A 13,312-nucleotide genomic window follows, 5' to 3' on the forward strand; every position below is an offset into this window, starting at 1 on the left:
AAAGAAAATGCATTTGCAATTGCAGATTTTCCTTGCACAGATCACCAATACCCTATTTAAAAGCATGGTACATTAAAGCAGCAATCTGAATAAGAGCAACCTGAAGCAATTAGGAGCGTATTACAGAGCAGAAGGGCCAGACAGAATTGGAGACTCCCAGGCCACCTTTGCACTGAATTAACAGAGAAGCAATCTTCAGACATGACAAGAGGAGCGGGGCAGGAGAAGCCTTCTTCCTACGTGAGTATGCCCATTAATGATGAAATGATTAATGACAGCTCTTCCTTCAAAAGGAGACATAAAAGCTCTGACAGACAGCTGCGGACGGGCACCAATGCCAGTTTGCAAACACTCCTCCCGTGTCCCAGAGGAGGTGAAGCAAGAGTGTGGTAATGAAACTGCACAGAGCAAAATGGTATCTAAATGAGTTTAAATTGATTTATGTTTGCTTTTGTAAAGATTATTTGGTATCTGGAAAGTGCTACCAATGTGAAATAATGCAGATAATCCTTAAGATCCCCGTCTAATGGCACTCCCACTGAATATTTATATTCCTCGCCATGGGAACGTGCACCATAATGGGGACCATTTTTGTTTTATTAGGGATGCATATTTAAATTAATCTGCTATTTGCCTAAACAATTAGCTGCCTCTGTTTGTTCACACAAAGCCAAAACTGCAATTAGGCTTCCATCAAAGAGATAAGTCCCGACTCAAACTGTCCCGATGGAGTCGTAAGGGCTGCGAGCAGAACTTCCCAAAATTACTTCTTAGCATAATGGTAATTATGTTAATTGCTTGAAAGGTAAATAACCACTGAGCTGGTTTTGAGCAACACACCACTGGCCCGCAGCACGCACACAGAGCTGTAGGGAGAGCTGGCATTTAGGGGTCTGCTCCCCAAAGCAGGCAGCAAATCCACTGCCACTGCCTCTCAAATGAGAGGACAGTGCAAGCACACTGTGCAATAATGCAGTCTGTTCAAGGCAGGTATGCAGCTTTTCACCAAATGTGTGACAGTCATCTCTTCCAGAGCACCTGAAAGCTTCACAATACGGTGTTTGCAGCAGCTGACGCACAATATGGTGTGAAAATATCCTCAGCGCCACCAAAAAGCAACTGACTTGTAAGGTCACAAGTCAACACAAGGAGTGAAAAGAATGCAAATGGAATGCAAAGAGAAATACCACTTTATTTCATTGGGATGAACCACTACTTCAACATGAACAACAACTACACTGGAAAAGCAAACACTCCACTGTATTTATCAAGAGATAAAATTGCTACTACTTCTAGAAGTGCCACTTAACAGCATTCTCTACTCTGCTTTTCATTGCATAGAAAGCAAAATGTATTTATTAGCATGTAACTCTTTGCAACAGTTCATCTCGTTTGTGCAATAGCACAAAAATATCACCATTACAGTTGAAGATATCAGTATGGCAACACAGGAAAAATTAGGCTTAAGATTTACCAGTGCAGATGAGATCACTGCTTTACATAGTCTATCTTCCTGTCTCCAGCACTCTCTAGTACTTCATTCCCAAAGCAGAAATCTTTGCTAAGGTGAAGTTAAGGCTGCAAGCACATGCGTGTTTTCTTTTTTCTTCTTCTTCTTTTTTTTTTTTTTTGAGTACTGAAAGCCATTAAATCAAAGTTATACGTAATAATTTCACAGCAGGCTGAAATCTGCATGGCAACTGTGTTTATATTAAGTGAACTCCAACAATAACTCCTGGAATTTGGACTTTGCAGAGCTTTGTCTTGGCTCAGGAAATGAGTTAATTGCAAGAGGCTGCTGAAAATGGTACAATTGCAGACACTTGACATTACTGGTCTTCCTATTTGTCACTTTAGCCCAGGTTGTACAAAGGATGTAGGCTTGTAACTCACCCAATATACTGCTGAAATGTGGTCTGGGGAAAGGTCCAGTTATCGCAGCTGACTCTATGCTGCAGGATATTTGTGTAACACATTTAACCACGGCTCTATTATACCTCACACAACGCACTGCTGACATACTGTAGTCCATTCCAGCAAACATCAGCAGCACTGCATACACTCCTGCTGTGACAAAGGAGGGCTGGGGTCATTCCTCAGTAATGGGGCAGCCTCCAGTACAGCTCTTCATATCTGGGAGCACAACGGCACCCTGCAAAAGCAGCTGCATGACTTGGGAGGCAGTCATCCCTGGCCTGGAGGTGAAATCACACCTCATGGAGCCAAATCCACGGACTGTACACATCTCTCAGGAATAAATGTAAATGTACACCTATAGACACATGCTTTGTTTAAAGAACAAACAAAGAAACCTCAATCAAAAGAAAAAAACAACCCCCAAACCCAAAAACTTTCCTTAATTTGAGGCAGCCTGCCTCCTGCTGTAGCTTTTGCCTAGCTCTCCATAGTGCTTGGAGGAAGACTCCCATCACATCACTCCACTTCTGCATCTACAAGCAGGGCACGGAAGGGACAATGCCTGCAAGCAGTGCTAAGGGCACCAGAACGGACAAGACAGCAGATCCCCTGTCCCAGAAAGCACTGCCAAAATTCCCCTCCTAAAGGCTGCCAAGAAGTGAGCCGACTTCCAATCCTTGCAGAAAGCACCCTCCTCTGTCCCAAGGTGCTGCTGTGCGACTTGAGAAGTGCCACCAACTCTCCCCATAGGTCTTAAAGAGCTGCTGTGAACAGGAGCAGTGCTGCATCACCCTGTCATACCTACACGAGTATGTAGCACTGCATTTAAAACCAAGAAAGCCACCACCCAACCACTTTTCTTGTTGCAGCACATTGTTTTCAAGTCGAACTATGAGACTCTGGAGGGTGGAGGGCTGATGGCTAAAGTAGACCGCTGCTTCCCAAAGCTGTGGCTCACAGCCAAAGGCAGGCAAGCATGGAGCAGATGGAGTCCTGGCAAGGCCCTGACTGTCCCTGCATTAGCAGCATCTGCTCATTACCCAGAACCCTCGCCTGCTTTATCTAATGCTCCAGGAAAAGCATTTTGATTTGATTCATTTCAGTTCGGTAACGTGCAACACAATTAGTGGTAAAATCAAACTGGAGGGCTGCCAGTGCTGACAATAGGAAACAAGGCAGAAGAAATATGAGGCCAGTGGGTTGGAATTCAAAAATCACAACTGTGGATCGAGTTGCCAAGTCCCACTGCCCCAGGTGTACATGCAGTACCCCCACCGAGCACTGGCACGAGCAGAAGGAACTTCATTTTCTCCCTGTACTTTTTTCCCCTCCTTTCCCTCTCCTTGCAGCTTGTTCCACAGAGGCCGACACTGTCGGAAACATTCACCGAAAGCCACAATTCAATTTTTCTTTAGTGCCATCACAGAGATGCAATTCACTTCGGATGCAGGCATCCTGGTAAGACAGCCTTTCCTCGCTGCACCTCACATGCCTTGGGAAGCGCTCTCTCCTGCAGAAGCGCAGAGCAGCGCTGCGAGGCAGGCATGGTGTGAGCAGGATCTGCCTGTTAGCTCTTCCCTGTGATCAGGTGCCAAGGACATCGCTGCGTGAGCTCTGTTGAACTGGGAGAAACTGATGTTATCTGCACAAGTCTGCTAGCCAGGGATTCGACAGAGAAGTCTAGACTCTCTCTGCCTGACAGCACTACCTCCAACACTAGCAGATGGTTTCTCTCTGTTAGTCAAACTTACAAACAAAGAGAAAAGGGAGCTGGAAGAGTACAACAAAGAACAATCAAACACATTATCTTCAAAGTCATCCCCCCCCCCCCCCCCAAAACCCCCTCCTCCCAAGTTTAAAATAATTCTCTCCATCAAACTGTAAATATGTGCTTTCAGATTTGAGTTGGTAAACATTTCTAAAAACAGTATTTATAATTCCCTGTTCACATAGAAACTAATCTATTCTGACCAGGATTCTCAAATCAGAGTAACTGCCATATCACAGAGCCCATTAAAATTTCCACCCAAAAGAATACGACGCTGAGCTTTATGCAAACTAGTGCAGTCACAGCACACGCAGGGCCGACAACAAGGAATCTGACAGGAAAAAAACCTGGAAAGATTATTAGATTAGTCAGTGGGAGACTAGAAAGCAAACAAAAGAGCCTCTGGTATATTCACTGTTTGGCATACTGGACAAAAAAGTCAACAGTTAAAACCATCACTGTTATAATTTCCTATGACTTGAGTAAATAGCAGTCATGTTTTGTAATACCAGGCTCACTGTTGTCATAAAACGTTGCCTATCAATTTTTAGCCACGGAAAATGGAAACAGCACAATCCAGATTAGAAAAACCACTAAAAATGTTGATCATCTTTCACACTTACTTTCAGATACAAAGCATATAATTTACTTATAAAATAAAAGGATTAGCTATTTTGTTTGGACATCCCATCTCTGGCTTTGCTTCCACACGGAAAGTGCCAGGATCAGAGATGATACACGTACAGCACTCCTTAACTTAAAAAGAAACAGTCAAAAAAATCCTCTTTATTCACACTCGAGGAGAAGTTTAAGTACCAAATCACACAGTCTAAAGAAAGCTGCCAGGAGCTGAGTCCTGCCTGGGTTCTTCAACTTAGGACCCCAAGTGTCAAGCACTGTTCAAACCCAGGTTTTTTAATTCCCATTGTCCAATAGATGCATAGTTGGTCCCTGGCTCTTGACAGCCATTATATTTAAGCACATTTAAAACAATGTGTATAAAGCAGGATTTCATTAGTTTCATTAAATATTAGGGCACAGTTTTCATTTCTCTATATCAAAGTATGAAAGTCAATAATGCAAACCAATACTTCAGCTACGTCCCTGTGTAGCACACGGATGCACAAGGGAGCACGCAGCCTCATCAGACATGCAAGTTTACCACTATTCCCATTACAAAGCCTCACAGTACCCTCAGGGAGTTTTGGACAGAGGAGAATGGCAGTGGAAGAATATTTAATATTTTTTATAGCAAAACAAGTTATTTGCTTAAGATAGTTTGGCTGGACTTCAGCCTGGCACTCAAGCTTTGTGTAGCAGTTCCAGTAGGAATTAAACATCAGTTTTAATGGGTGCTATGTTCCAATGCCTCCTAATGCATTTAGGGTTATTGGCCAACTTTCTCACATAAAAGCAAGAGTGTGCGTGTGTGTATATACAGGATTACGGGCACACAAAAAGCTGAGCACAGCTGCTTCATTTTTATAAAGCTTTTTTTTTTTTCCTCCCCTAAATAGGGAGGAGAGTTGTGGTTACTTACCATCCTCGTAAGCTGCTACAGCCAGAGAGCTGTTTATCCTCACAAAGGAGACATGTGGCTGAGGTCCAGCATCACCAGGACCCTGCACTGGTTCCAGGATGGGGGCTGTGTAGTCCCAGGTGCGCGTGTCCCACAACCTCACTTCCCCCGATGTGTATCTGGAAAAGAAAGCTTTTATTCGTTCCAAAAACATCTGAAAAGAGGTAGCTGCAAGGGAACAGAGCGAGAATGAGAAGGTCTGAAAACTCGATGCCATTCACAGTTCCTGGACGGATTCTCCACACATCAAATCCCAGCAACTTTGTTCATTTTATTCCCATTTACTGAATGCAGCAGCAAGTCTACTAACACAGGCAAACTGGGGCTTTGGGGACACCACTGGGCTACCACGGGTTACCAACTATCGGAGCTAGCTTTACAGATAAAATGCAAGAGGAGCAGGGCTCCAGGAAAAATAAACTTATCAGCAATGAGTGTCAATTACATCACAGCAAAACTTCAATCTGTTTCCTTCTGGTCTTTAAAAACGTTGTGGTGGTGCCAGAGAAAGGCTGTTTAATCAGAGTATTTATGTACACACGTACAAGCATTCACACGCATCCATCCATCCAACCTGCCGCCCTGTAGAGAAATAAGCTTCCTAATGCCTCATCAACACATCCGAGTTGCCTACATCTCTGAAGACTAATTAATTTATTCACAGGATTAAGTGTTGTCTTTAGAATTAGAGCAGTGCTTCCTTCCTCGCAGAAGACTCTCTTACACTGTAGTTTTTCTGATGTTTTGCTAACACCAGACACACTACAGTTTGCAAAGGAGAAAAAAAATAGGAATCAGCTTCTCAAATGACACTGAATACATGTAACGGGAGAAAGGCTGTGACACAACAACACAAGAACTGTTCTGTGTCACCTCTGCTGCGCCACAATGTACTATTAATTGAAAAAAATATCAGTCCAGCATCTTGCAGGCAAGATTGAGAAGTAACTCTCCATACGTCTGACCAAAAAATATGGTCAATCTGGAGCAGATCTACAGTTATTAAGTTTCACCAGAACTATGACAACAGTCAGTCTCAGCTGCGTTTCTCTGTCACACCTGAAACACAGATTTGTTGGAAATGAAGGCTGCTGCTCTGCCAGCTTTGTTCTATTCTGCTTTTGGGGGGAAAATCATTTCAACAGCGATTCTTAGCCCCAGAGGTTCACAGGGCAGGAACAACCCATGTTTATGATGACAATAAGAAAGTATGTGTTAACAAAGGAGGCGAATGGAGTCGCTTAACAAAGATTCAGGCGATGCTGGACAGGTGACCCAGTGCCATACACCAGTACTGCAGGTACTCCGGAGCAGAGCATCACTTCCAACACCTCTGGTAAAAACGTACCACTTTATACAACAAACTGGAGTGTCTGAGGAGGTGGCAGAGAACTGCTAAGCAAAGAGCAAAGCTCATCTAAGCAAACATTAATTCTCCGTACTGAACTTAGAAGAGTCGAGTCCTTGTGACAAAACTTCTCTCCCAGTGCTTCACACCACTAAATAGAAGAAAATGAGAGAACTGGGAGAGACGGCACTTCTCCATCCTCCTCCTTCTGCAGATAAGGTCACAGTCCTCCTATAAACCTTGCTTTTCTTCCCCATTTACAGCAGCACTACTTGAAAATAACAGTTCAAGAAAGAAGCTTCCACAAAGCAAAGCAAAAACTAATTTTGGACTAAACAAGCAGTCCAGGTTTGTCTACATGAAATATGTTCAGTCTGCAACACTGGAAAGCTTTTGTTTCAGATAAATTTCAAGCTTTGGGGATAACACACAATAATGAAAGTATTCAGGACAGGTAATCACATCTACCTGTTGCAGGCCCCGCTCCCTCCCTCATCAGTGACTGAGAGATGCACAATGAAGAGCTTTCACTTTGGCACCACAAAGCTGTGCTCTCCCACCCTCAGCAAGGACTTGTTAACAGAAGAGCTTTGTAGGTGTACCTCAGGAATGCCCTAATGAGTTTACTCAGATACTACAGAGTAACATGTAAGGAGACTGAAGTAACAACACCCATTTCTTATCTGTGATGACAGAGAATCACAGAACCATCTAGGTTGGAGAAGACTTTCAAGATCATCAAATCCAACCACCAACCTGGCCTACAGAGTCCATCAGAATGGAGAGCCCCATGTGCCAGGAGAACCAGCCTTTGCACGTTGCTGTCCAGGCATCCCAGAAGCGCAGTGCAAGCTGACACAAGTGCCACAGGTCCATCAGGAAGAGCAGGGAGGAGGGCAGTAAGGCAGCTTCCCTCCATACCCCTCCCACCCCATTTCACTCACGTCCTTCCCAGCACAGCATGACAGCATCTCAGTCCAGTGCGACAAACCTAATGGATTTGCAGAGATGTTCCAAGATCACGCTGGAAACCCAAGAAGAGGTCCAGGTTTGGGCATGGAGTCAAAACGGAGAAATGGGAGACATAAACTATCTCTCACTCTGCTGGCCAGCACTGCCACATGCCTGTTTCCAGCACCACTGGGCCTGTACCAGAACTGAACTGGAAGAGTTTCAAATACAGATGAATCCAATTCAGAACTAAAAAATTTAATGGTTCAACTCCCTGCTTTTAATGCTGTTGTAAAGAGCAACACACTTTCAATTTGTAACCACAACAAAAGGCTTTTAAACTATTAAAGCAATGCCTTGCTGTAAAAAAATAAAAAGGCTACTTTATTGCAGATAATTGGCAAATCTGCCATATCAATATAGATGGCGAGGGAAAAGAAAGCTGCTGCATTGCACAGAAACTACTCCTACATAATTTCTGTATTTCTATTCATTTCCTACCACAACAATCTTTTTTTTGCCATGAAAATTTTCCCTGATTACTAGATACCAAATGAAAGATTCCCAGATTTAAGTCTTCTGTTTCAGGACACCAGAATACTCCAAGCTCACCGAGTTACTGATTTTTTTGCTGCAATAGCTATGAGAAGCTGCTGGAGAGAAAAAACACAAACAAAACCCACTTATCTTAATATAAATAACACCACATATTCATTGTTATAATACTCAACAGCACTGAACTACTGCTTTTCCCAAGACTCCCCATGCAAGTAACTCAACTTCTCCAACAGACCTGAATTTCACTTTGCTGTGGTTCTCACATTTCTAAACATCTCAGAATATGTATGTGAGAAGTAGCAGCAGGAGGCTGAGCTATATTTTTCTAGCTATTTTCTCTTCTTCTCCCCAGCAATCCAGTACTGTTATCTTAGACAGATAATTACACAACCATAAAAGTGAGCCTGCAAATTCAAGTTAAGCTTTGCAGATGAATAAAATAAACTTGCTGAAATGGAGCAATAGCTGGATTGCACGTGGTACAAAGGAATTGAAAAAATTAAATTCATATGGTATCTACATAGTATAATAAAAATGTCTGCTTGCTAATCAAAAGCATTTCAACCACTTTTACTGGCAGTAATGTCATAATGAGACGAACAGCTTCCTCATAGCCTCTCACATGAGTGAAAGCAGAAGAGTGAAGGCGAAGGAGACGGAGGCTAAAAGCTGCTGCTGCCCCACGATGGCTGGGAAGCAGGTGGTGAAGTGCTGAGCACATGTGGGAGGAGGCAAAGCTGGAGGCTGGGCACCACTCTAATGAAGTGGTGCTGAAGAGGCAGACGATTTCACAAGGAGAAAAACATCAGGAAACCGGTCAAAACACAGGGTCTCATCTGAAAAAGCTCAACTGTGTTGGATAGCAATAGCCAGAACAAATTTGGGGAAGAGGAGGAGGGGGTGCTGATCTCCCTCCAGAGCCCCAGATGTCTTTATCGTTGCCTAATGACAATTATACTCAACCAATTAAGACACTGCTATCACAGTTGCATTGTTAGTAAGCCTTTGGCCCTGAGTGTTGATGGCTGTCTAATTAGTGTTTGTGCAAAGTACAACTGCAACTAATATATAAACTGACAAATACACAAAAGAAAAACTGTTAACAGGAACGTTTTCACAACAGCAGATACGCTCCTCATTCAGTCCACGGCAGCAACAAAGACAGACCACTTTCCTTCACGGCCTACTTACTGCTGGCACTGCACAACTGCACTGAAGCGGATGGGTCAAGCGGGCTGCCAGGGGCTCTGCTGGCACAGGGCAGCAGTGAGGGCCCATTTTGCAGGCTGCCTGCAGCACAGCGAGCCGGGCAAGTCCCGCTGCACTCAGCTGGTCCAAACACCAAAGACTTCTGATAAGGCACTTCACAAATCAGTATCTGTTTTTCAAAATTTCTCTAAAGGATTTGAGGCAAGAAAATAAAAAAGGGGAGTGAAAAACCTTTGTTTCACAGTCAGGTTTGATTTCCAGAAGGCAAAGTCTGTTCAGTTTCCAGATACCTGCGGTGATCAACAAAGCAAAACAAAAAAAAAATCCAACAACTTTGTTTCAGGCAGTCGGTGACCATCTGTTAATACTCAAAAGATCTTATTATGAAGTCCTTACAGTGTCAGTGCATTTTATTGAAGTCAGTAGGAATTTTGCTCAAGTAACACTCTCTAGCTATGGCTCTGTTTGAACGGATGCCTGATGATAAGCAAGTAAAATAATGAGTATTTTGCCTCGTCTTGCTGCAACAAGCACCTCAGACCTTTCCCCCTTATTCCACCGAAGCAACTAATCTTCACATGGTTAATTAAAGTACCTACTCAGATCCCCTCAGTAAGCTTAATAAGGTTCAATGGAGCATGTGAACCCAAGTCCAAATGCTTTTGTTAATGAGTTCCAATTGCTCCTTAAGCTCCTTCTCACATAAGAACGTAATCTTTCACAGCCTTCAACTGCAAAGTCCTCTTCATCAAACATGTTGGAAGTTGCAAGATACCTCAGATGCAACACACGATCTCTGAAATTACTGAACAGATTCTACTACCATCAACATTGAGGCCCACAGCTCTTCCCTGAAGAGAGGGAGGAGGATTGACTTAGTTAACTTAGTTACCAGAGCTAGAGACAGCTCACAAGAAAGGCAGGATGGAAGAGTAAGAAGCTCCTCAGCCTTCATGTGTTCTCATTTACAATTATTTACAGATATTGATTTCATCACTACATATAAAACCAGCAGAGAGCTTGGCTAAGGGACTTCTTGAGAGAAGAACTCAGGAAAAGCAGTCTGGTAGCAGTTAAGGAATGCTGTGATGGAGTAAAGAGCTACTTTGTACTGCAGAAAGGAATATAAATATAAGATGATGACAAAAATGAAATACAAGTGGAATAGAAAATAATTTTTTCTGCTATTACGTGGAGTGGCAGAAAGCTACACCAGAAAATGCAAGAAAAAAAAACACAGATGGAGGTAAACTAAAACGAGCACTTGAAACCATCACAACAGTGGCAGAAGAACATGAAGTGGAAAGGTAATGTCTGTGATACCACACAAACATTATTTGCTAGCTGTATGAGATCAGCTATGGAAAACAAAAGACTAAAACTTGTACCAAAAATGATCTGAAAACGCTTTCAGACTTAACGTGTAGGAAATACATTCTGAGCATCCCTATGATCAGTTCCCAAAATCTCCTATCAGGAACTTGACTTTCCAGTTCATCAGCCCACGTCCATCTGCGGACCACGCTTACAGAAACTAAGCTGGGAAAAAGCCTGTATCTCCCTTCTTATGGCCTTGTTTAGGAAATCATAGCTCAAGGAAGTGGGTTAAGCTGCTCGAGATAGCATGCAATTTTTCTGTTATCTGTAACAAAATTAACATTTCACCATCCTAAGTACTTCTGCGCGCCTCACTTTCTTATTAATTTTAAGTGCATGCAAATATCATACCAAGGGAACAGAAACAAGCCAAAGGGTTATACAGCAGGCAAAACACTTTAATGAACGCTTTAAAAAGAAGCTAGAGAAAGCCAAACTGTCTCCAGTAATTTCCTGTTTAAGGCCAAGGCTCTCCCATCATTAAGATCAAGGTTCCAGTGCCTTGCATCAGCCCACGTCTATTAACAAAGCCAGCTGCTCTGACCAAGGACACACGTTACTGTGTACACTGCCTACAGCTGCTGCCACAAGAGGGGAAAAATGCTTTATTTCAAGAGAATTCAAGAGAAACTATGATGTAATTTGGGAAGGATCTGGCACATCAGCCATATTATTTGATAATACAACTGTGTAGTGCAACAAACAGAACAATGTCTCCAGTTTTAGACAGAGGAGAGAAAACATCATTTGAAGATGATGTAAATTGATCTGCCTGTATATCAGAAGGGATGCAAACAGCAACACGCTGCAAACAGCAGGAAGAAAAGTACTGCCTGAACTTTCAGGCACTGATGGCAACTGAGGCTGGGTGGTCACGAAAACTGTGAAAATGAAACAATTAAGAAACTGACAAAAAAGGAGGATGGAATCAGCAGAAAAAAAGGCTTTACAAACTTCAACAGAACTGGTGTGAGTGGGCATCACTATGTGTACAGCAGGGCTTACTGCAGCGATAAGACCTGCAGGTAAACCAATAGCTTAATGATGGGACAGGCTGGCAAAGGGAGTTGTCACAAAGATTCAGTATCAGGCTTCCACTATTAGTTTCACCTGAAAGGCCCTTTTCCCCCACAAGATGACTGAGAAGCCAATGTGGCTGTCACTTCACACAACCTTACCTAACTCCCGTGGTTTGTCATCTGACCCCTCTGAACTCGTGATGTCATCCTGCTTTCAACCCTTCTAAAGGTGACTCACATGAAAAAACAGAAGGCCTGACACTTATTACTTCTTAACAATAACAGGAATGAGTGAAGAGGACACAAAAGGGCTGGCGAAGGTTGAAGGAAAAAGACAAGAGTGTTTACATTCTTCTTTATCGCTCTGTTTGACATCCAGGTTCTCTGTCACCAGGAGCGGAGGAAGAAACCTATCAAAGCTGTGACATTATGCAAGTGAAATTTAAGCAATTAAATAAGGAAGGGGGTTTATCCAGGCTGTTTAACACGCTGGTTTGTTAACTTTTATTCATTTTCATTACTAATTAATATTTTGGTTTCCTCAGGTCTGCACACTGAATTAAGATGCAAGAGCTAATAAATTCCTAGAGAATAGCCCACAAGCCCTACAGCAAGAAAAAAACAAATTAGACAAGAGTTGACATCAAGTTTTTCAAAGTGCAGAGAAGTATTTTCAAGCCTTTCGGGCTAGTTTCACACATCATTATGAAGCTAAGAAGGGTGGCAAGCCCGTTTTTTAACTACTCATTTGCAGGTCACCTTTGAGCAAGAGGAAAGCGGTGTGGGAGATGATCTTAGAGAACAAAGAAAGTCACTACAGAGCAGGAACTACTTGCCTGCCTGTGTTTTGCTCATAGTGCCTTAAACCAAAAGGTCCACCTCCTTGGCACATGCTGCAACGTTCTACCTGCAGCTCCCATGAGACTCCTCCAGAATGAAGACTGCTGTATGGAAGTTCTCCTGGTGCATTTAGCTTTTCAGTACAACAGAACCAGAATGCATTGGCACCTCTGATACCAGTGATTCTTCTTTTGCTTCTTCTTGTCTTTATTAAGCATCACTGCTCAAATAAAGGAGAAGTACCATCTGTGTCAGCTGGGCAACACCCTGAAAGGGGATGTGTTAACCCAGAGCGACTGAGGCACTCGGAGCAGATGAACCTCAGAAGTTGTTAACTGAAAATAAATAATATTTATTTATTTATTTAAAATAAATAAAAAAAGGTATATTGGAAAGGAGGCAGTAATTACATGAGAGAACATGGAAACCTCTGAGGTTAAAACATGAAGAGAAGAAGGCAGGGGCGACTCCCAGCCTGCCTGTGAGAGGTGCAGAGGCTCCATGCAGCATCTGCTAACTAGGTCTAAATAGCTAACAGTGCAGGCATGCCCTTAGGTCTCCACTTATGAAAACCCTTAACAGTATACCACACTTTGTTCAAAGAAAACTGGGGAAAGAAAAAGCATCCGATTCTGTGCCTTTGGAATAGCAGTCTGACTATGGATCGGTGCTGTTGCTTTCACTTGGAAAGCTTTCAGAGCCACAAACTGCAGCAGTAAAGGCCAAATCGCCCTCTCTGCAAGCAT

The 13,312-nt window shown here is 42.9% G+C and overlaps 1 protein-coding gene across 1 annotated transcript in view; it reads right to left on the reverse strand.

Annotated features, from left to right (window-relative positions):
- Positions 1–13,312, reverse strand: part of FBXW8 (F-box and WD repeat domain containing 8) — a gene marked incomplete at both ends in the record, with an annotated part of 44,777 nt that overhangs the window by 17,574 nt on the left and 13,891 nt on the right. Inside the window, one exon of the mRNA XM_079543987.1 lies at positions 5,226–5,383. Within this exon, the coding sequence (XP_079400113.1) occupies positions 5,226–5,383 (158 nt within the window). The remainder of the gene's footprint in view (positions 1–5,225; positions 5,384–13,312) is intronic.

Source organism: Tetrao urogallus, assembly GCF_951394365.1.
Source record: "Tetrao urogallus genome assembly, chromosome: 17".
Classification (NCBI taxonomy): Eukaryota; Metazoa; Chordata; class Aves; order Galliformes; family Phasianidae; genus Tetrao; species Tetrao urogallus.